Genomic DNA, 24,985 nt, shown 5'->3' with positions numbered 1-24,985 from the left:
CCAGTTTATCCCTGAGTTTAAGTTTACCCTATTGTTTTAGGATTTGTTTATTTAGCCTTATTGGGCTTTGTTTAGGGTTAATTCACCCCATGGCTCCTCAGCCAGTGGCAGGTTTTATGACTATAGCTCGACGTGGCTTCCTGGGTTTAGGTTTAGCGTTGGGATTTAGGTTTACGTATTGGTCTATTCTTTAAAACTAGATATATTTGTCCCGGTCATGTTGTTTCCTGCAGGGCCCGGTGTCTAATGGCCCATTTGGTGTCAGTTACACAATTGCTTCGTGTCCCAGGTTGGCTTGGTGTGGAATGTGCAAATTTGTCCCCTATATTCAAAGTCTGATTTCCATTGATTGTTGGCTGTGTTTAGCATTTATATGGCTGTGGAGTTTTGGTACAAAATCAAAACAACTTGTCTAGTATTTTGGCATGTTTAAAATCTGTGTTGAGCTTCTTGATCCATTGTTTTCCATTAAAACGTCTTTGTCCTACTGTCCAGTTGGGATTGTGTTGAAGTCCAGATACTTTTAGAGTTTCAATGCCATGTGCCATGTAATATTGAACAATCCTTGTAGTTGTCTTTTTTGCATTGTTAATATTGTATCTGTGTTGTCTCAGCCTTGTAGCTATTGTTTTACTCGTTTCTCTGACATTGTAAGCCACATTTTTCACATGTGATTAAATAAACACAGTTGCTGGTGCTGGCTGTTATCTGTTGTTTAATCTCCAACATGCGTTTTGTAGTTCTATTTTTAACTATTTGTTTGGGTTTGAAGTATTCTGGTCTCTGGCGTGCTGGTGTGTTGATTCCTTTTAGCTTTCAGTGTACCAGATAGTCTTTAAGATTTTTGTTTTCTCTGTAGGCAGATTTTTTTTTCTTTTTTCACACGGTTCAGCCAAAACTGCCATTTTTTGGTAGAAGGAGAAGGAAAAAAACCTAACAGCAGCTCTCTCTCACTGGGCTATCAACATGAAGCCTGCCCGAGCCTAACTGACTAGCTCTGCCTGCAGTCTCCCCTTTATAGGAGAGGATCCTACCACCAACAGAGAAGCAATTAAATATACACAGCTTATCTACAAGCTCACAGATATCAGCTGAACCTGAATAAGTAACCCCATACCTAGATGTTCTATTTTAGATTATACATCATATGGGGTTACATTCATTTCCCCAGATAATAGACATACTTTACACTTGACATTGTGGAACACCCCTACTCCTCAACAGTACTTGGCACCTTCCCCCCTTCTTAAAGTGACAGCATGCACTGGAGAGGCCATACAAATACTGAGGTTACAATAAACACACAGGTTAATAAACTGACTGTTTTCCCTGTGTGTATCATTTCATTTGTACATCCTGTAAATGCATACATCAACAGTATTGGCATTATATGATAGGACCTGTCTGCCCCACTACCCACAGTCTGTGTGGTGTGTGCGTGCGTGCAATGTCCTTAATCAGTGTGTGTGCACTGTGTGTGTGTATAGGGCACGGGCTGCCCCGTGACAATACAATAAAGAGAGTTCAGTTTTGTTCCGTTTGGAACATACAGACACGGTTTGTGTTCCCAACACATTGTGTCGGGAACAAACACAACGGAACAATTGTTATAGTTTGATGCCTAGCTGAATGGTTAGAGAGCCTGTCTGGAGAGAAGGAGTCTCCTGAGGTTTGAATCTCAGTAAGTGATGCTGAGAGGTGGCTCACCATCAGGTGGGATGAGATGTTGATCCATCATTTCTTGATATTTCTGCTGTTCCTTCGTCTGGAATGTGGTCTCGGTTGTTGTTGTTGGTGTCGTTGGTTGCCATGGCTGCCAGTTCCCACCTGATGTCGTGTGGGAGTTCTGATTGGTCCAGAGCGTACTGAATAACTTCTAGGATAACTCCCTCTCCTTGCCCCCTTCTGAAAATAAGAATGCTCTATTGAATAGAACACATCTACCAGTTAAATCATAGCAACTACCTTATGGCACCCAAGTAACAGAAACTTAACTTGTCTCTCTTTTTCCCCACACTCTTTACATTTGAGCACAAATTGTATTCATACTGAGCATGTATGTTTCACAGGGGTTTCACAGGGATTCCATTACATTTTTCTCCCATTTTCTATACCAGTGTTGGGACTAACATTGGGACTAACGTCTTACCAAGTAACACGTTACTGTAATGTAACTACTTTTTGCTCCAATGTAATAATGTAAGTAGTTACCTTATACCATTCAGTAACGCTGTTATATAGTTACTGTGATTTAAATGGCTGATACCCAACTGAACTGGTTTCCCCCCGTGGAGTCTATCTGTCATCTAACTTACAGGTGATGTGCTCTCACAGTGAAGTTACTTTTAGATCATTAACTATACTTATAAATAGTTACTTTTTAAAAGTAACTTGCCCAACACTGATAAAAACTATAAACTATAAAACTATTCTAACTTTCCAAGTGATGGTTGTTCCCGGTCAGTCTCCTCACCTGTAAAACTGGGTCGTTCCTTCCTTCCTTCCTTCCTTCTTTTGGCTCCAGCACCTCTTCATGAGTTTAACCCTGCATAGTTCTTAACCCGAAATGATGTCATGTGGCAGCCAAGTCTATGGACGTTTAATGTTTGTTTAGACTGAGCCTAATTAAAAATAACTGGTCACCAGCCAAATCTATATGGACTTAATTGTGTGTTTAGGGCAGTGAAGTGTGATTTTATTTATTTATTTTTCATGTGGGGAATAACATGTGGTCAATGTCAACGGCTGATAGTGTGGAAGGGTTACTGAGAGAGAGAGAGAGAGAGAGAGAAAGAGACAGAGAGAAAGAGAGAGAGAGAGAGAGAGAGAGAGAGAGAGAGAGAGAGACAGAGAGAAAGAGAGAGAGAGAGAGAGAGAGAGAGAGAGAGAGAGAAAGAGACAGAGAGAAAGAGAGAGAGAGAAAGGGTCTCATCATGTGTGTGACACACTCTCTCTTTCTCTCACCCCTTGCTCTCTCTCTCTCCTTTTCTTTTTCTCTCATACTTGCCAGAGGGGGCACACACACACACACACACACACACACACACACACACACACACACACACACACACACACACACACACACACACACACACACTCACACACACACACACACACACACACACACACACACACACACACACACACACACACACACACACACACAGCAATAGACTTCTCCCCATGCAACAGCATGTCCCCGTCTTCTACAAATGCAGCGGAAAAAAGGAAAAAACGAGCTGATCACCATAGCAACACGTTATATATCTTCCAGCAATATTTACCAACCCACAGAAGGGGTGGTGTGTGTGTGTGTGTGTGTGTGTGTGTGTGTGTGTGTGTGTGTCGGGGGTGCACGATGCATCCCTACCCCAAAAAAACAATCGAACCTCGAACGGTCAATCGGTCATTATAGAGGAGGAAGTGGGGGTGAGTGGTGATGGTTGGTGCTAGGAATTGGTGCAGTTGTATATTTTGGCCACAGGGTGGAGCCAGAGTCTGGATTCAGCAGCAGCTCTTGGTCACTAGGGATTGGACGTTGGGCTTGGACTTTGCAGGAGGTGGATGGATGTTGTTATCTCAAAACGAGATGTTGTTATCTCAAAACGACACTCACATTGGTCGGGTTAAAAGAGGAGGAAGGAGGAGAAGAAGAGGATGAATGGTGGAACAGAGAGAGAGAGAGAGAGAGAGAGAGAGAGTAACCCCCCCTCCCTCCCTTCAGCATGAGGATTAGATGCTGCTCTGCTGGCTGCAGATGGGTTTGGGATGGCTTGTGTGTGTGTGTGTGTGTGTGTGTGTGTGTGTGTGTGTGTGTGTGTGTGTGTGTGTGTGTGTGTGTGTGTGTGTGTGTTTACATGAGTACATGTGTGCGAGAGCAGAGCACCCCGTGTCCGATTGTTGGGCTCAGGGATCAGGTGAAGCAAGGGAGAGAAGAGAAGAGAAGAGAAGAGAAGAGAAGAGAAGAGAAGAGAAGAGAAGAGAAGAGAAGAGAAGAGTGGGGAAGAGAAGAGTGGGGAAGGGGAGAGTATAGGGTAGTCTATAGGAGGAAAGGAGGCCTATAAATCCTTACTGAGCTCCACACAGACAACTAGAGGAGACCCAGAGAGTCTAATGATGGGAAAAAAAGAGAAAGCGAGTCAGATAATAGTAAAAAACCAAAAAAATGACACATTTCTACTGTATTGTCACTGTTGGTCTATAAAAGCTTGAAATGGTTTAGGGCCAAAATACATTTCTGAACGTGTGCGATATCATAAGATATCATAAGACCTCTCAGGTCAGCTGGTCTGTCCTACAACCTGCACGTAATTAATATGGGGAACCAGCATTTATAGTTTTTATGCACCACATATCTGGAACAAACTCCAAGAAAACTGCAGGTCTGCCGCCACTCTCATTTCCTTCTTTTTTATTTTTATTTTAAATTCAAGGTAGTGAGCGGTTGGTACAGCTGACCTTTCTGTTTGCCGCTGCCTTTGATTGAGTTGTTCTCTTTTCTTTTCTCCTTTTGCACTGTTCTAATTTTCCTTATGTCATTGAATTGCCTTGTTGTTGAAACGTGCTTTACAAATAAAATTGCCTCGCCAGAGTGCTCATTTAACTCAGAATGTATACAAATGGAACCAAGTGGACCCTTATACGGATCCATTTAGTTCCGTTCTGTATACAGCTCTTATAGTTACAAATGAACAAAGGAACACTGAGGATTTTTTGTCACTAACAACTCTTTTGTATTTATTATTTGAGCTTGGGGTTGATTCCTGTCCATTGGCAACCATTCAAGGTTGTATTCACACACTCTTTATTATTTGTGGAAATAGAATGGCCAAACATTGATCAAAGGTTTTGATATCGTCTCTATCGGGTGGAAACTTATATGTCCGAAACTGTTGCTTTTCAGGATTCAAATTCAAAAGAAGCAGAAGTAGCAGATTGACAAGCTTTGTGGATCTGCTGCTTTTGTGACTGTGACAGACGGTGTAGTATGATCAAGGAGGACGTTACCCATTCTGACCTGAGATCAGATTCATACGAGGTTTCCACGGGACACACACTGGTCTGATTAACCCATTCTGACCTGAGATCAGATTCTAAAAATGTCAGTCGTTCTTCGAATTTTTCAAAAATAGCAGACCTACAAGCTCGTAGCGCGCCACTCGGTGGCGCGCTATGAGCTTGTAGATCTGCTATTTTTCAATAGCTAAAGCATAACATGATGCCAACACCAAAATGGGTTCCCGTTCAGAATGGGTTAATCTACCCCCAAAAACACAAAAAGTTGAAAGAGAGATAAGAGGTTTCTGCCCGACAACAGCGAACTACGGTACTGTATCTCCTGTATTATGCCAGAGAGCTTGAGGAAGGTGTGCGCCGCATTGAAATGCATAATAATATATAAATGCCTTTGTTTTGGTTTGGCTTTGTCTTGTGAACAAAGCCGTTTTGCGTGCATACATGCCACATGTTACACAACGTCTTTGTGTTTGCGCAACATGATATCTTTGTTCCTTTTTAGAAATGTGTTCAATTCTTTGCTCCTACATAATTACGTACCGCATTGTGTGGTTAAAAGAAACGGCACCCTTAAATCCAGCGGTGCACATGTTTTACTTAAGTAAAAGTATCGATATGGTAATGCAGAAATACTCAATACCATTAACATGGTGAAGTATGCCTTGATGACATCAAGATGTAAGATGTACTTCGCCATGTTGATTCTTTCAAACCTCCAGTTCTAGGAAACACAGAATGGGGGGGACTTTATTATTTCCACACAACAGCTCTAAGGTAGACTATATTAATGACATAGTAAAATGTTGAAAATGAGTGGAATTCCCCTTTAATGAGTTATTCTTCCAACTCTGAACAGAAATAGCGGATGGTTCAAGTGGTTAAATGTCACGTATAAAGTTATTTTCAATCTGTCCTAAATGGAAACGGATATTCTCTTCCTCGTGACACAATTGTAAAGGGGAAAGATTCACATATTTTACATACTGTAATTAGCATAATATGCCATAAATGTAATGTGCTATAGTATCAATGAAATGCAGGGGTGCCGTGGATGATAGTTATCTACAGGGACAAAAAAACAAAACAGAACTATATTGTGTGTATGTATTAACATCATTTTAAGTAAAAAAAAAACTAGTTCTGTTTCTGGTTTGTAGCTTACACTGCCACAATTATTATTCACATTTCAAGCTTCAAAGACAAAGACAGGGCTAGAGGCTGCTTCATCATGCTACCTGAAATAGTTAGGGTTACTTCACCTACGCTGTTGCAAGTGCAGTGTGTTTCGTGGCAAATGGCTTTTCTCACTGTCAAAATAAAATGAGCAAGTTCGAGACCCAAGAGTAAAACCTATACGTGTGTGTGTGTGACCTTGGCATGGACACAGAACAACCAGACTAAGTTTCACCCCAGAGAATATATGATAATATATAATGATACACATTGAATACCCACAGAGTTGAGATGAGGAGCAGCAGCAGAGGCATGTGGTTCCAGTACAAATACATCATATTTTATTCAGGCTCAAGGCAGAATACTTTAATCACTTAAAAACAGCAAGGAAGGGTCATCAGGTTAGAAATATAATTATTTACTTTAACAACCCATTTAAAAGGAGGACTACAAAATGTATCAAAACCAAGTTAAAATATCATTCACTATAACTCTATAATGTTACCAGCAGTTCCCTTGTGCCATTTCATGTCATTGGACAGTAAAATAAGCAATATGTTCTCATTAGTCTGAAACTAAAACTGACTGATGGCAGAATGGCAGATTAAAAGATAATTCATTATGATAGTGGAATTTATCATTACTTGTCAAATGTTCGTCTTGAATTGGCCCCCCACACAAGCCCCCACATAAGCTCGTATTGCCCCCCCCCCCCCCCCACATGTCCTCAAAAAAATATATATGTATATATATATATATATATAGGATATGTCCCAGGTGCATCCATGCGATGTTTTTTATTATAGTTCTTCTATTTATAGTGACTCATAGGAATAGACTATGTGACAACCAGGTATAGTCTGGTGACCACCGGAGAGACGGGTGACAGCCAGAGAATGTAGACGGCACCCGGGTTAGCGCCCCAGCCTGTGTCCTCCGTGAGGATGAAGCCCAACAACCCTCGGTGAGGCCTTTTGGAGGGCCATGCAAGCAGCAAGCGGAACCGCAGCACTATGACCCTGCGGAACCATTGCCCACCACTCCTGAATGAACTGTCTGGTGCTGGGACTCTGGTGCAACGCACAGGTCCTCGCTCTACTCCTGGTGAGAGCAGGAGTGGACCTGGTGAGACGTAGGAGGGGCCCGGACAGGAGACAATCCACAGAGCCTAGTCCCTCCATGTGCCAGAAGTGTACCTCCTAGCCCTGGCAGAGTAGTTCTGGAGTAGTTCCAACGGATTGTGTGCCCCTGGTTTTTCCCTAGTGGGACTGATTGAGGCCAGGGTAGCTACTGGGACGTAAGTCGGGACTTGATCACTCCGGCTGGGTGAGGGGTATGATGTTGAGAGACCCAAAACCCCGTTGACCTCAGGATACATCACTGAGGATACGTCCCAGGTGCATCCATGCAATGTTTTTTGTTATAATTATATATTTGAGTGGTGCAACCACTCCTACAACCAGCAATGTCCGTGTCCGCCTATCTATGTGTGTCTGTGACGTAAATGAGCACGAGATTGAGTACCAGTAGGGGCGCTGTTGTGCGCTGTTGTGCCAGACACAGAGAGAGAGTGCTGCAGTTGCCTGCTAATGGGAGAGAGAGAGAGAGATTTACCAGCCTACAGCCGTGACCAACCACGGCTGTAGGACTATGGCACACTGACTGTAACTGGGAAGATAGCAGCCTAATAACTACACCCTCTAAAGCCACAATGTTGGTTTGCGTCAGAAAGAATAGGTTGGTCAAGGTGAGGTCATTTTATTTATAAAGCGCCTTTCATATCAGTTTAAGTCCATAAGCAATAATTATATAAAAAAGAAACAGAAACATAAACATAAAACATAAAAATAAAAAAAACCCGAAAATGTAAATCGTAAACAAAATCCGAAATTTTTCGGCCTCATCCATTGCGGCCATTTTTCTTTGTTCAAAATAACACCCTAGGTGGGTGTCCTCAAAAGAACCAGTTCACTTAAATAAATTGGGCCCAGCCCATGGAGAGATTTATAGGTAATTAATACAAATATCGTTTCCCCTCAGTTATCGGCATTGACTAAAACATGGAGCCTATCTAAATAACACTTGCCAAAAACTAAAATAACGGACAAACCCCAGATCACCAGTATGCATTGTGCAGGTTTCATGGTGCCCTTTTTCCAATTTAACTAATTATAAATTAATAGGGGGGGGGGGGGGGGGGGGGCAATATCTCACAACGGGTAAGGGCTAGTCCTTAAAAACAAAACGTTATACCAGCACTGGTTTTTTTAAAGTGCTGTTGTGCATCCAAAGTGCATTTCTTTGTCCAGTTCAGTCCAACGCTTCTTTCAGTTTTCCGGGGGAGGGGGCGCAGCTTGTTTACGAGCGGGGGAAGGGGGCACAGTTCGTTTATGAGCCTCACTGCACTCATGCACTCATATGAGCCTCATCCTAGTTGTCCTTAGCCCTAATACTCCTGTACCTTTTCCCTGAGGGTAGGAGCATAAACATGGCCGTGGGAGGGATGATGCTGGTCCCCAATGATGCTGGTGGCTCTTCTGGCACAGCGCTCTTTATAGAGCACCAACAAGGGGGGAAACAGAGGCACCAATGATCCTCCCAGCTGTCTTCAATCACCACCCGATTCAGCTGGTGTTGTTCCTGCAGGCCTTGAGGCTGCCGAACCAAGAGGTTGAAGCTGTAGGTCAGGATCGACTCTATGGTGCCCCTGTAGAAGGTGGTGAGGAGGGGAGTTGCGAAGGCCCGCCTTTCTTGAGCCTCCGGAGGGGGTAAAGTCTCTGCTGAGCCTTCTTGATGATGGCTGTGGTGTTGATCGTGGAGGTCAGATCGTGGAGGTCAGATCGTCTGCCATAGAAATCAACAAAACAATCACTGGAGCACACCAAAATGTTTGCGGTACAAATTAGTTTTTAGTAGCTTCTTAAAGGACCACTTCACCACTTTTCAACCTATCTTCATATAATAGGTCCTCACTAATAATCATTTGTGGTCCTTTAAAGGAGAATTCCAAACTAAAAGGCTTTCTTACCTTTCTTTGTAGTTGTTACGTCCCCACCAAAGAGGTCCAGGTGTTATTTTGTGCAAAAGCTCCTTTTTGGCTGTTTCCCCTACCATAACATAAGCCCTAAATTAATTGCATTGAATTGAATGGGAATTGAATGGGGCTATGGGGTGTTGTGCTAATACGCTTATTTCCATCGCTCAAAATTATAATTTCTTTGTATATATCCTCTCTTCATAATGTAAATAATATCCCAAGTGGCACACTTTACTACTTCTTTCGATGGAAATAAGCGAACTAGCATAACACCCCATAGCCCCATTCAATTCCCATTCAATGCAATGCAATTCATTGAGGGCTTATGGTAGGGAAAATAGCCAATAAGGAGTGTTTGCACAAAAAAACACCTGGACCTCTTTGGTGGGGACGTAACAACTACAAAGAAAGGTACGAAAGATAAGAAAGCATTCTAGCATGGAATTCTCCTTTAAAGATCTCAACAGACACAGCATCAAGTAGAGTGGTAAGTCATTCCACAGCGTAGGTGCAACAAATGCGTAAGCTCGATCTCCTTTGGTTCGAAGACCTAAGGTGTCTCATATTTACCTTGGGGTGCACCAGTTCACTTAAATAAATTGGGCCCAGCCCATGGAGAGATTTATAGGTAATTAATACAAATTTAAATGTAATTCTGGAGTCGATTGGTAGCCAGTGCAAGGCCGCAAGCACAGGAGTAAAGTGTGACCTTCTTTGCAATAAACCTAAACCAAATAAAATAAACTTAAATCAAAAGAAAAGGACAAAAACAGCAGAGGCAGAGCTCCTCCTAATAAAACAAAAGGACATTAATAATCATAATCATTACAGTTTAAACAAAAATACAATATACTATAGGCAGCCCTTTACCTCCTCAGATTGAAGAATGCCAGACTAGGCAATGAGAGGCCATGCTGTCATCAGCGCTCTGGTCCCGTGAAGCACACCACCGAACCAACAGGAGCTGCACAGCACCACATGTGAGTTCGCATACGAGGCGATGGCGTGGAGATGCCACGCAGTCAGTATATCCGGTGTACTTACATCCATGTGACGGTCATTAGTATGCATTGTCCTGTCCATATAAACATATAAAGTAAGTAAAGTACTCCCTGGTCCATGGGGCACTGCGGCAGTAAGCCACTAACGATAAGGAGCTAACGTATATCAGCAGCTCTGCATGCAAATCTGCATACGTATAAGCATACGTATAAGCCTACATAGTATAAGCCCACAACAGGTGGGGGGAATAACATGTGGGATTCCCACTGTCAGATGCCTGCAAGATAAGGAAAAACACAGACCATATACTGCATACCATTAATAATAATAATAATGCATTTTATTTATAAAGCGCTTTACATTCTTACAAATCTCAAAGTGCTACAAAGTTAAAAGCATGGCAAAAGAAATAAAATAAAATACAATAAAACAACATCATAAGCAGTAAAACAATAAGCAACATCATAAGCAGTAAAACAAGTTTAGGGGAAAAGCTTTCTTAAAAAGGTGGGTCTTAAGTCCATTCTTAAAAGAGTCAGTGGACTGTGGTGCTCTCAGGTGAATAGGGAGAGAGTTCCACAGACATGGGGCTGTGTGGCAGAAGGCCGGTCGCCCATGGTGCGGAGGTTGCTGTGGGGGACGGGGAGACGATGGGTGTTGGAGGAGCGGAGGCTTCGAGTGGCGGGTTTAGGGGCGATGAGTTCTTTGAGGTGGGGAGGGGGGGGGGGCATTTCCGTAGATGCACTGGTGTGTAAGAAGGGTCCTGAAGGTGATGGACAGTGGAGAGAACGGAGGGTGGGTGTAAACCGTGTAATATGGTCATATTTCCGCACTCTCATCAGGATCTTAGCTGCACTGTTTTGTATGTACTGGAGCCTCTTGCTAGGGATCCCGATGAGCAGTGCGTTGCAGTAATCCAGCCTAATGACACTCTTGCACCAACAACCCCAATACACCACCAGGAACACAGCTACTCTGATGGCTGGGTGTGGCTCCCTTTTATTCAGTCAGCAGCCAGGTGTCTCAGCTGTCCTGAATATGGGTGATTGGGGCATCACATTACGACTAGGAAAGTTCAACCCACTACATACTAAACTAGCCTGGCATGGCCAGAATAATATCACTGCGTAGATATTAGTCTGGAGGAATCTCTGTGTGGAACCTACATTTTCAAAGGGGCTGATTACAATCATTATGTATCATCAATACAACAGCAGTAGCTATGCAGTATGCATTGATACAACGTCAAACTGGTGTTTCTTCCCCCAACCTGCACCACAGACCAATCAGAATATACTCGGGCCGATTTCTCCCTTTTACATGTCCTGCCTACCTTGGAGATAGGACCCTTCCCAGAGTGAGTAGCTAATCAAGCTGGAAACCAGGCTAATGGAGGTGCACAACACAACAAAGTCCATGATAATCCAACTGGTATAGTGTTCTCGAGATATCTTGTTTTGGGACTAAAATGTTGGATTGATGGATCGACATAGTGTAGCAATGTCATTGACATTTTACCTAAATCCTATTGTTTTGTTTTGAGGACATCTGCAATTATATTACGACTACAAACATTATGCGCGCACATACATGTTGACTTGCCGAGGAACCAAAACCAAAGACGTTTTTTGCTCATGTTCTCATAAAGGTTGAAATAAATCTTAAATAACACTCTGCCCTGTGCCCCCTAGAGCACATCTCTGCCCTGTGCCCCCTAGAGCACATCTCTGCCCTGTGCCCCCCAGAGCACATCTCTGCCCTGTGCCCCCCAGGGCAAATCTCTGCCCTGTGCCCCCCAGAGCAAATCTCTGCCCTGTGCCCCCCAGAGCACATCTCTGCCCTGTGCCCCCCAGAGCACATCTCTGCCCTGTGCCCCCTAGAGCACATCTCTGCCCTGTGCCCCCCAGAGCACATCTCTGCCCTGTGCCCCCCAGGGCAAATCTCTGCCCTGTGCCCCCCAGAGCAAATCTCTGCCCTGTGCCCCCCAGAGCACATCTCTGCCCTGTGCCCCCCAGAGCACATCTCTGCCCTGTGCCCAGCAGAGCACATCTCTGCCCTTTGCCCCTGATGCTGTCACGCACTGCCGTCCAACTAATCTGTCTGTCCCCTTTATCTCCAACAGAGGACAAGCTGGGACTTTATTCACTGGTGCCGGTGACGGCAAGCAGATTACTTACAGGTTACTTACAGGTCAATTGAGGCTTCCAGCCAATGTTCTGTCGTCAAGCTGTCCTTCATTGTATACCTTCATCATGGTAAACATTCTGCTTTGATGACCAGGCGTGTCTGAGCATATTTGTGCGTGTTGATACAGCAGTATCAGCCTTTAATGCTATAGCTCGCAGGTGCGACAAGTGTCTTCTTTTGCCTTGTCAGCTCAGGTTAGAGCCAGTAGTTCAGCACTATAGTATCCACTGAGTGAATGCATGTACATGAGTGTGTGTTTGTGCACAGTGCACACCACATGCGGTGCGTGGTGCATATCCGTCTGTCTGCGTACCCGTGGGAAAGACAGTAAGTTGCTGATGTAAGGACACCGGGGAATACTTACCGATATGCCATTTTTATGGCCGATATGGCCGATTTTGATACGCTACAGATTATATCGTGCATCTCCAATGGCGTGTTCACACGGGCAGATGCATACATACAGTATACCGTTCATTTTCAAATGGAAGCCAGCAACATGAAGATACAAAGATACATCTGACGTTTGTAGCTGCTGCAAAAACAAAGCTATACATTGAAGCTGAGCAGGGGCCTGTTCCACGAAACTTGGATTAGAGATTACGCCGGGATTTAACAGATATCCTGGCTTAATATATCCTGGATCAGCGATTAACCGGTTTCATGGAAACTGGTTAATCTTGCCAGATTAATTTAACTAACCTGGATGAATAGCGCTTTTCCAAGTTCCATTCATTCATACATTGGGAGGTGAAGCGGCGAACAGTCGACGCCAGCGTCCTCACTTCCCACATTCACCAATGGTGGCAAGCTCACACCAACCAACTCATTGGAGGCAATGTAGGGTTCAGTGTCTTGCCCAAGGACACTGCGACATGTGGACAGGAGGAGCCGGGATTCGAACCGCCGACCCAGTGATCATTGGACGACCTGCTCTACCTCCTGAGCCACAGCCGCCCACAGATATGTTGAGGCTTGATTCGGTTTCGTAAAAGTGATGCTACATTAGTTAACATGGAAACTAATGCTTTGGATTTAGCCTGCTCCGGACCAGGCTAACAGCCAGGTTTAACCTAATCCTGATGTCTTTACTGTTTATTCAATTATTATGGGTTTATGTTGCCTTATTTTATCGGTCTGCATTAAAGGACTAATTTAAGCACTATATAAAATCAAAGAACCAAAATATATAGGCTGCACAACATCATGACAGCTTGTAGATCAGCTGCTTTTGGTGAATGTTCCCCAGAATATGTTTGCTGTTAATAGTTAAAATGTAAACTATATTTTTGGGGTAGTTAATCATTCAGTCTATCCACTATTGAGAGTATGTTCTCTCTTTAATTACAGCAGCAGTATTTATTCAAGTCCTTGTATCAGTAAGTATTGAATAGATTAGTAAAGATACTGAGATATACAGAAGGGGGCAGTAATGCAACTATTAAGGATGCAAACTGCCATAATACCCCATGAAGAAGAAGGATCATTCCACCGAATGGGTCTACAGAAAAAAGCCAGGCTGTCTATTCAGCCAGGCTTTATGATCCTGGCTCGCTAAATCCGCCCATTCTAAGCCTCGCTTGGCTTTAGTGGAACGGAATAAACCAGGCTGTAAAGACCAGGATTTAAAAAGCCTGGTTTTGGCCTAAATCCTGGATTAGTTAATCCAAGTTTCATGGAACAGGACCCAGGTTCAACTTCCAGATGCAAAGCCATGAAAGCTACATGCTGGATCGTTGTTGTTTTTTTCTCAATCTCCCCTGCCAGCTGCCACGCCTCCGACACACGTAGATACGCCGGATGCATGCCTGATGACGTCAACGACCGTGTGAGCAACAGATATACAAAGCGACAAATACGCTGGGATGTTTGCAGATGTCTCGTGTGAACGCAACAAAAGTATAAGTGATGATGTCAAGAGTGGCAGTGCGATGATGATGTCAGAGTGCATGAAGAGTTTTGCTCTCTGACGGGCGGGCAGGCAGGCAGGCGGGCAGGCAGGCAGGCGGGCAGACAGGCAGGCGGGCAGGCAGGCAGGCAGACAGACAGTGTGAAGAAGAGATCTGGAAGTGAAAACTGACAGGGAGAGCAAGGGCGACAGAGTTTGAGACCCTTTGGCACAATTGTCACTGTCCCTAATGGAGCAGTCGGTTCAAATCATTGAGTCCCCTTGTCTCGAAAATAACTCCCAGACATCAGTCCTTGTTTTGCTGCAGCAGTCACCACTCCCTCTATCCAGCTCATGAGTCCTTTTTTGTTCTTTCTTTCTCTCTCTCTCTCTCTCTCTCTCTCTCTCTCTCAACAAGTGAATAACATACAGTATAATACATACTGTACATACTGTACATGATACATCATACAACATACATCAACAATAAGTGAATGACAAACAATGAAACAATGGCATAAACAGTCTCTCTCTCTCTCTCATATATTTTCTCTCTGTGTTTGACCAGTATTATCTCAGCATCAGCAGCATCTCAGCAGGAGTATTTAAAGCCCGATCTATACTTTGTCGCATGTCTGTGCTTCTCGCTGAGAATTTCCGATTTCTTGACACGTGACAAGGCAGTGTGACAAAGTATATCGTTTCTGTCAGGCAGCAACCTCTTATCTCCATATTCTAACTGTTTGTGTTTTTTAATGGACATTAACGCCCGATAACTCTACAGTGTCACACAAAAGCATCAAACACGGTAAAAGCACAACAAAATAATCAAAAGCATCAAAAGTAGCAGAAAAGTAGCCGATACTTAATCATTGAATTTGAATCCTGAAAAGTGACAGTTCTGGTTTTTTTTGGACATATGAGGTTTCCACCCGACAGAGATAATAAATTAGGCTTCAATAGAAGCGAACGTTCCCCATTTTCCTCCTCATTACTACTTGCCCGTCTTGTCCCATCTCACATCTCTTTATGGTTCATTTCGCTTTTTCTCTTGACTTGTATGTAATCTCCATATCACTGATATCGGGGGCTGGTTATAACTGTTATCAGCGCTATAGGGCTAATACGGCAGTAGCTGACTGCCATACCTAAAATATGGAAGCCAGCTTGAAAGTGACTAAAGGCTTAGGAAACTATACTGCAGGTTTGACTTTGCACTCTATCAAACGCAGGGAAGCTGGAAGTACCTTCACTGAAAACGCCGGGGCAACGCTTCTGGCTCATCACAACTGCAGTCTCACTGCCAATCTTCCGCCGTAGTCTGAAAACCCACCTCTTCAGACTCCATCATGCCCCGTAGCACTTGCCCTAGCCCCCACGACCTTACAGGCATATGCAAAGGCTCAAAGCATTTTATGTAGCACTAAAATAGCATTTTATTTAGACTAAGCACTCTAAAGATTGAAGTTTTCTTTGAGGTTTAAAATAAACGAAAGTTTAAACAAGGTTAGGACTGTTGTATCACTTCTTACTAGGATATATAATGTATTACTGGTCATCTCCATATTATATCTTTTTGTGTGTGCCCCCCATTAACACAATTATGACTCTCATCACAATACAGCATCACACAAAGCATCAAAAGTAGCAGATACACATAAGCTCGAAACGCGCCACGTTTTGAGCTTGTGGATCTGCTACTAAACCATTTTTGAACCCTGAAAAGTAACAGTTTTGGACACCCAACAGAGATGTGCTGCACAGGAGTATATGGAGCAGGTTAAGTTTGAGAAAACAACTGATCAACGGATATAACAGCAGCATCGCCTAGCACCGAGTGACCAATCAATTCTCTTGGATTCTCCCGGAGCTTGGTGGTGAGCCAGATCATGGCGAGAAGCCCCTTTGGCTTTCTTTCCCCGATGATTTCTTTTATACGAGAACTGTTATAGACTGTCGTTTGGAGGGAGTGATTTATCTGTGGCAGCTTTTGAGCTGCGCTGAGCTCTGAATTGCTGCAAGCAACCTTTTCATTGTGCTTTTGTATAACCATATCATCCCGCAACAGAGAATGATGGACATGTACTTACAATATACTATAAGAAGAAATAAATAATAGCCTGGTGCACTTTCTGTGTGCGTACATTTGTGTGTGTGTGTGTGTGTGTGTGTGTGTGTGTGTGTGTGTGTGTGTGTGTGTGTGTGCGCGCGAGTGCATGTGTGCGTGCGTGTGAGAGAGAGAGAGAGAGAGAAAGAGAGATTTCACCGCTCATTATGTTGTCAACATCTAATTAAGTCAAATAAAGGGCTAATATATTGTCTATTAAGTAACCTTTCTTGTGTGACTGTGTATGCTTGCAAAACTCAGCACAGCATGCAGTGGGCTATCTTTAAAGAAACAGCTAGTGCAGGAACTATAGCTGTCTCTTTAAAGATAGTGCATATGGTGCCAAGTTCTGCAGCGCCATAAGAAACACATTCATTTCATGAAATACATCAATATAATTATAGTCAGACTAATGATGAGGTAGTGAATATAGATAAGGCTGATGAAGTGCCTGTGTTGCTCAAAATGAACATTAAAGAAAATCCTCTAAACGGGAGCTATGTGTGTGGAATCTGTGGATCTATGCACAGCATCTGCTTTGCACATACCAAAGGTATGGCATCCACTTCGTCTATAAAGCCTGATCCAACCCTATACAACCTCTCCCTCACAGTCAGATCAGCTAAACGGCCCTTCACCATATTGCCGAAATTTCGTGAAGAACGATAGCACAGAACTGCCAAAACTGCTAAAATGGCAGAATTTATCAGGGAAACAAGCCCTTTGCCCTTTGGGCTTGACCCATAATAACTATACAAATCCTGGGTTGACAATGACATACAGTATCGTTTATGGCTGTTGGTGTTAGAGTCAGTGAAGCCAGCTTGGGGAGCCAAACAGTTATTATCAGATGCAGACAGAGACAGAGCAACGGACCAGATCCACTGGCAAGAAGAGAGAATGGCAGCTAACCACACTGCATCGCGACACATTGTGAGCTTGTAGATCCGCTTTGAAACCTGTGAAATTGGACATTCTGCATAATTCTGCAAATTTACGTTTAGTACTTTTATGTATATTTTGTGATGCCAGTACTTTTGTACTTTTACTCAAATCAATTTGGGAATTCTGGACTTTTACTTCTAGTATTTCTACATTGCAATATTGATACCTTTTACTATGTGGCCTTTACTCCGTAGGATCACTCCTGTGATCTACCTGAATGTGCAATCTACAGGACACTGGAAGGTATAAATTGCCATTACACTTCTAATGAAATGTTGGCTGCAGAAGATTTTATTTTTTTCTTTTAGAGCAACCAGACGACTGGGAAAAAGACGACAAAATAGCATGGCATAAACACAAGCAAATGTGGCAGACATGTTTGCCATGCTGAGTTGTTTGTGCACTGAGGTTAGTGTGCAGCAGCAATTTCGCGTGCACCGATTAGTTAGAGTTAGACTGTTGTGTATTAGCCCTACAGCTCATAACTGATATATCAGCCCTAGGACTGATAAGCTGTCAACCCTATAGGAATGATACAATTTTCCACCCGCTCAGTCAGTACTAATCTCTCACACCCAGGGCAAATACATGCTGTGCATTCATAAAATAAGTCGGTGCTGTTGGCCTCTTATTTCCATATTTTTATGTTGTTGTTTTCCCCCATAAATGAATGCCCTATTTCGTAATACTATACACTATCACACATACAAATATATAGCTAAAATAGCCAAGCTAATAGCTAATATCTACAAGCTAAGCGACATTTTCACTTTGTAGAGCTGCTATTTCTTTGCTATTTTTAGTAACAGCTTTTAGTTTCCACCCGCAAGAGACAAAGTGTTACATGCAGTACATTCAGCTATTAGTGTAGATTTTCGTCTTACACAAACATAATTCCCATTGACAATGAATGGAGAATTTTACGTAATATTGTTTGAGCAAATCAGCTTAGTGTCTATTTTTGTCTTACACAAACATTACATTCCCATTGACAATGAATGGATAATTTTACGTCAGCAAACAGGCATAGTGTCTATTTTACGTATTGATGATGTACGATGATAAGAGCGCCCCTCACTTCACACAGCTGTGATGTTTTTCTCAGTTAGCATATCTCATATATCCATTATAGGAAGTGACTTGAGTCTTACATTGGACAACACTGGTCCAACCAGCCCCCACAGATCAATCAGAAGCTGTGAGTGATTTTCTCTCGTTTGGGCACAGACTATAGGAGGCTTTCCAGACTATATGAAGCCAGGTAAAAAAAAACTAAAAACAACAAACAATCACACTCGTGTGAAGTGAGGGGCGCACAGTGTATTTATATCGGCCACATGGCGTCGTATGTCGTCATGTAGTGCACTAAACAAACATAAAGTTCATAGACTCTAAAGTGCTCTCAACAAACATTAAAGTGCATGAATGAATGAATGAATGAATGTTATTTATATAGCACCTTTCCAAACATAAAGTTACAAAGTGCTTTACAGACAGGATTAAAAACAACAATCATAAAGAACATCAAGAACATCAGAAATAACAAAGCATAACATCACATCAAAACACATCAAGGATAGAAAGAAAAATAAATAAATGAATAATACACATATCCATATATGCATATCTACATACATAGGTCTACATAGGTCTACACACGTATATAAAACTGAAATTAGGAAAAGCACTTGACATACAGGTGTGTTTTTAAAAAGCTGTTTAAAAGTGGGCACTGTGTGTGCTCTAAACAAATATTAAAGTTCATAGACTTGGATGGCTCTAAAGTGCTCTAAACAAACAAAACTGAAAAAAATCCATAGACTTTGCTGTCGTATGACGTAGCCCCTCATAATTCTTTTTTTTTTAAAGCAAAAAAAATAAAACTCAGAATGTAGCAAGCAGGCTGGATCCCAGGCCATGTTCTCAGGGCTGATGGCTCTGGATGACTCTGTGGAGCTCCAGGGCCTGGTCCTTCAGGCCAGGCATGACGTCCTCTAGCAGGCCCGACAGAGAGCTCTGGAGCAGCCGTCTGCTCTCGGGCATCAGGCAGTCCCAGCGGCCGCTCTCCCCGGTCCTCCGCAGCAGCAGCTCCACCACGGACAAGGCTTCGCTCCGCACTGACGCGTAGCTCTTGTTCCCCAGTGGGCACGCGAGAGCAGCGCAGGTCTCCGAGAGGATCTGCGACAGCGGCGCGTTTGAATCTTGACCTTCATGGTGGTGGTGGTGGTCGTGGTGGTCCTTCTGGAGCAACACCAGCCCCTGGAAGTACGCCTTCATGCACCGCAGGACTCCCAGCTGCACCCGCCAGCCGCTCCGCCTGACCACGTCGCACATGAGCGCGCACACCTCCGCCTGGAAAGCGGCCTGAGTGTGTGGGTTCCTGGGCCAGCTCTTTGCCAGCGTGTCGAAGGCACAGAGCAGAGCTTCTGTCCGCAGCTCTCCGTCCTTCACATCCTCCTCCTCCTCCTCATCCTCTTCCAGTGACCTGACGCCGCCGCCGCTCTCTGGACACCTCTTCCTGATCAGAGGGATGAGGATCTGGGCCATGTCGCTGAAGCCGTCCTCCTGGCTGCTGTGCAGCACATCGCCGGCACAGCGCAGGGCGGCCATCTTGTACGCCAAGCTCTCCTTCTTGCGACGGCACTCCTTCATCACCGCCGCCAGCACCTCGGAGACGGCGGGCTGACCAGGGCGGGGCTTCTGCAGCTCAGAGCGGCACTCGCGCACCACCGAGCCAATGGCTTTCAGCAGCTCCTCCTTGCCCGCCCAGGTGCGTCCGGACAGCCCCTGCATCAGAGCGGTCAGCACCGTGCCAAGGTGCGGCGCCACCAAGGAGCCCGTCTGCTCCTTGGCAACGGTCGCCATGGCAGCGGCACCTTGAGCCTTCGTCTTCCAGGACTGAGACTGCAAGGCCTTCTGGGTAATAGCGATCAACTCCGCCATGTAGAGCCTGATGCCTCCGGAGCTTCCTGGGACATTGTCCTGCCACACCTCTGCCCACAGCGTGGCATCGTGGCACCCTCCCTTCTCCTCTGGGCCTGGGGCCTCCTGGTGCATGCCCAGGAAGGCCAGGGGCAGTGCCACTCCGGCGTGGCTCTTCAGTACATCAGGGCTGTGGCGGCTGATGGCGTGCACAGTCTGCATGCACGATGACCTATAGGCTGGGTCCTCTTTCTCCAGGTACCAGGCGCTGAGCTTCAGCAGTAGCTTTTCGACACTGCTGTCCTTGGCCGCCCTGACCACGTGGCCCAGGGCGCAGGCAAACGCTTTCTGGACCACGGCGCTCCGGTCATGCACACCGTTCAGCAGGGCGTTCATCAGTTTACCCGAGTATGGGGTGAGGTCCCGGGGACACTGCAGCGTGAGCGAAACGATGACACTGGCACAGCCGCCCTTGGTTCCCGGACCTACTCCGCTCTTCAGCAGCTCACAGAGCCTGGGGACCAGCTCTCCCAGAACAGAGACGTCCAGATGCTGCAGACACATGTTGATGGTCTCCATCATGGGGGAGGACTTGGCAGCGGTTAGCCTGGCCGCGTCCAAGGCGCTCCGCTCTTGCTCCGTAGCTCGGACGCTGAGGTAGTTCAGGAGTTGGGGCTCCAGGGTGCTGAGGGCCTCCAACAGGGCTGGGATCAGCCGAGGGGTGTGGGGTTTCAGCATGGCACCAGCCGTCTTACTGACCTTCACCAGGGTCTGCAGGCTGAGCGAGCGAACCTCAGAAACGTTGCTAACGATGCCTTTGTCCAGCAGGGGGGGTAAGATGATGGCCACGGTCCTCTGGGCTGCAGCACTCGTGGACTCACACATGCGAGTGCACACCTTACTGAGTGTCTTCAGAGCCACGTCCGCAGCCTTCCTCACCGACTCCTTGATGTCGTCCAGGACTCTGAACAGCGTCTCCCACATCTCCGCCAGGTGCTCTGTGATTTCGTCGGCCTGGCGGCCGCGGATCAGATCATTTAGGGCCATGCAGCTGGACTCCCGAACCCTCCAGGTGTTACTGGTCAGGTTAGAGATGACATGCTGCAGGATATCCTTCAGGTACTTGTCCACCAGGGTCTTGTCCTTGACCAGCGCGTCCCAGATGCTGCTCATGGCCTGGCGGATGCCCAGGTTTGGGTCAAACTGGTAGCAGTAGAGGCGGGGCACCAGCTGGGGGAGGTAGGGAGTGAGGTGTTCACTGGCTTTCGCGGCGATGATGTGGAACCCGAACGCCGCTCCCTTGCGGGAATTCCACATGGCGTGGTGATTGGCCAAGTTCATGAACTTGTAGATCAGATCCGGTTGGTTGAGGTCGCTGGCCAATGAGCAAAGCTCCTTGTACGTGGACAAGCCGTGTCCGTCCGGTGCTTTCCCCAAAGCTTCCCCTTGGAACACCTCTGTGTCGTCTGACACCGCGTGCTTCACTCTCCTGCCAGTCATGAGTGTTTCCACCAGCGCCGACACCAGCTCCTGCTGGTCACCTTCTCCTCCCATCTCGTAGACCAGGCCCAGGCCTTTAGACGCCACATCCTGACTCAGATCATCAGGGTCCGACAGGGCGGAGATGAACGCCACCTGGATCTGCTTCAGGTTGGACCGGATCTGCTCGTGATGGCCGAGTTTCTTGACCAGAGAGAGCAACCAGATGCAGGCTGCTTGTCGGACATGCGGATTCTGACTGGATATGTATTTGGTCAGAATGGAGCCGAGGACCCACGGCACCACATCGTTGTTCTTAACGTGTGACATGAGTGGTGGGCTGTAGTCATCCTCAGTGCACGTCCATGGGTCCCTGCCGGCTCCAGAGCTGCTTCCTAAGGCAGCATTGGTGATGGCCTCTCCTACTGTGAACTGCAGCTCAACCTGCTTCGCCTCCACAGAGTCCATGAGACCCTGCAGTATCCTCTTCTGATGGGGAAAGTCCACATCTCCCACTGGGAGGTACCCCAGGGTATGGATGGATCGCTCCTTCATCTTGTTGCTCTCCTTTCCGGAAGGGATGCGAGCCAGGAGGTTGTCCACCATGGACAGTTTGGTGAAGCCCTCACCCTCCGAGGGCACTAGTAGGGGCCCGTTGCGTCCAATTTCCCCCAGTGCTGTACATGCTGCCACAGCCAGAAGTGCACTACCGCTGTCAAGGAAGGAAGCGATTGCCCTGGTGGCCGTGATGACAGCCTCCTCCTCCTGGGGTTTGGTGTTCATTTGCTGATCCACAGCATTCTTCTTCCTCATGTACCTGCCCACCATGTGGCCCAGAGCCACGATGGCCCCATGCTGAGTCTCAGGACTATGGCTGTCTTTAGTGATCAGGACAAGGTTGTACACGGCAGTCTTCAGCTCGTTCCCAGACATGGTGGAAACGACCACAGCGTACAGTTGGGCTGCCAACTCCCTCATGTCGTCCTTGTTTGTTTTCATCAGACTTTTAATCCAGTCAATGTTGTCAAAAAAGCGCGGAGCCAGTTTCTCTGGGCAGACGGACACCACCTCTAGAAGACAGTACATGACGGGGACTCCTCTGACGGCCGACAGGAGCTGCTGGAGCAGGTCAGCGTAGACGTGTACCGGGTCGGACCGGGAGGCCCGGGGGTCAGAGGTCAGCAGTGTGCGGACGTAGCGGCCGATGGCAGGTGCGTCGTCCTGCATGTCTACCACCAGCTGGCTCTTGGACGTGGATGTGGCCCCGCCCCCGGAACTGTACGCCAGACACGTCCTCAGGTACAGCATGATCTCTCTGAATGCAGAGGGGTCGAAGGGCACAGTGGAGGTTCCAACAACGTACTCGCCTGGCGTTTTCATACTCTGAGCGGCTTTCTCCTGGACGTAGACCACCATTTCAGTGAAGGAAGGCAGAGGTTTTGAGCCCTCCTTCATGCTCTTACTGTTAAAGGCCCTCAGCACCCTCTGGGCCTCCCCGCACACCTCTTCTCTTGGGTCTCCTGCAGCCAACAGCAGAAGGTATCTGGAGGCCACGTGATCAGGTGCAAACACAGTGCTAGCAAACTTGATGGCCACCTGACGCACCTGCACCTCGGGCCTTCCGATGTACGCGGCAACCAGCGCCTCCATCACAGTGAGCGCCGCCCCCTGCAGGTTGGCGTATGCTCCTGCCATCATGGACAGAGCCTCCTGAATGGCCAGACGGATGTCTGTCTCCCCCGTCCGGCACATGGACTCGAACAACTGCTGGACTAATGCAATGTCTTTGGTGAACAGCTGTGGCATGCGGCTGGACAGCTTCCCGACAGCAGAGTACGCGACGCCCAGCAACTTGGGGTCCTCCTTGTATTCGTTAATGAGCTTGGTGAGACCGTTGAGCAGCATCAGGCCCAGCGGTTGGTTGGTGTCGGGACAGAAGGCGCAGATGTGGTGCACAAACTGAAGACTGAGGGCCAGCAGTCTGTGGTTGGCGTCGGCTCCAAACAGGCCACCGTACACAACCTGGATGTTGGCGGGGAAGCTTTCCGCCGCCAGACGGGACCGTAGGAGATGCGTCAGGATCTTGACTTTGACCCTGGTGCTCACCGGCCGGCGTTTCAGCTCCGGCTTGACGGCGGCCGCCCCCTTGGTCCTGAGAGGAACGTCTCCCAGGTAGACCTTGTACATCCCGCTGACGACGGAAGGATCGTTCCAGTCGACCGCGCTCTGTCTGCTCCTCAGCGCAAGATCTGCGGCGGAGGCCACGCCGTGTCGCGAGTCCGTGGAGGCGACCACTAAATGCACCACGGCGTCGACCTCCGGAACCTGCCCGGCCTCCATTAACCTCACTATGCCCAGCTTGCACTGTTCCAGCTGCTGGTCGCTCCACTGGGCCTCTCCAGCCACCCTGCTGGCAGCATAGACACTCATCCCTGGGGGAGGCTGGGGGAGACCGTCGCCTGCTGCCTCCACCGTACCGCCTCCAACCACGCCTCCCTGATACCCATAGGGCATCAGGAGGACGTCCAGCATGAACTCCAGCAGTAGTCGCGCCGTTGCGGGTCTCTCTGTCAGCGTGAAGGGGCCAGCGTTCCGGGAGGGGTCAGCGGGGTACTGCACGTGGTGCAGCGCAGGGATCAGCAGGTGCATCAGAATGTCCTGCTGCGGCCGAGGCTTGCCCTCCAGGGCGGCGAGCAGGGCAGGGGCCAGTTCACACTGTCTGCCCACCTCCAGACGAGGGTAACCCATCCGCACGTAGATGATGGTGAAGTGTGTGAGGGCCGGGGGGACCGCGGGGTCCCGGTACTGCCGCAGCAGCGCTTCCACCGGGAGCTGGACCTTGGGCCGGCTCCTGAGCCTCCTGTTCAGGTGGCCCAGCAGCTCCATGGCTTTGCTCTGCACTCCGTCCTGAGCGCTGCAGAGGGTCAGGAGAACGGCGGGCAGGAACCTGGCGATGACGTCCTGAAGCTGCTCGTCGCTCTCCGCGTAGGCCAGGCGAAGGAGCACGCCTTCCAACTCTTCACGTTCATCCGGGGTGGACATCTTCTTAGGAAGTCGTGAGCGCCGGCCGTGCTTACGATGGGAACAGAGTGGCCCGTTGGCAATGTTTATGCTTTTTGCCCATTCACCTGGCAAAGCCATATATGGTCGTTGATGATGCAGCCCTCATGTGATTGGCCGAAAGGTGTGACCTACAGCATGCCACACCTTGGTGGACAGGCTGGGTACT

At 46.9% G+C, this 24,985-nt stretch overlaps 1 protein-coding gene across 1 annotated transcript; it reads right to left on the bottom strand.

The window, feature by feature from the left end:
- Nucleotides 1-19,278: 19,278 nt before the first annotated feature.
- On the bottom strand, nucleotides 19,279-24,798 carry LOC308312026 (proteasome adapter and scaffold protein ECM29-like; the record flags this gene model as incomplete). Its single annotated transcript, XM_080758881.1, has 1 exon — nucleotides 19,279-24,798. The coding sequence occupies one exon, from the start codon at nucleotides 24,796-24,798 to the stop codon at nucleotides 19,279-19,281; it is 5,520 nt and encodes a 1,839-aa protein (XP_080615007.1).
- Between the last annotated feature and the right edge of the window lie 187 nt (nucleotides 24,799-24,985).

This window comes from Protomyctophum bolini (genome assembly GCF_963924005.1).
Source record: "Protomyctophum bolini genome assembly, chromosome: 3".
NCBI lineage: Eukaryota > Metazoa > Chordata > Actinopteri > Myctophiformes > Myctophidae > Protomyctophum > Protomyctophum bolini.
Note: the sequence above shows the minus strand (reverse complement) of the source record. Positions and strands in the feature narration are given on the sequence as shown.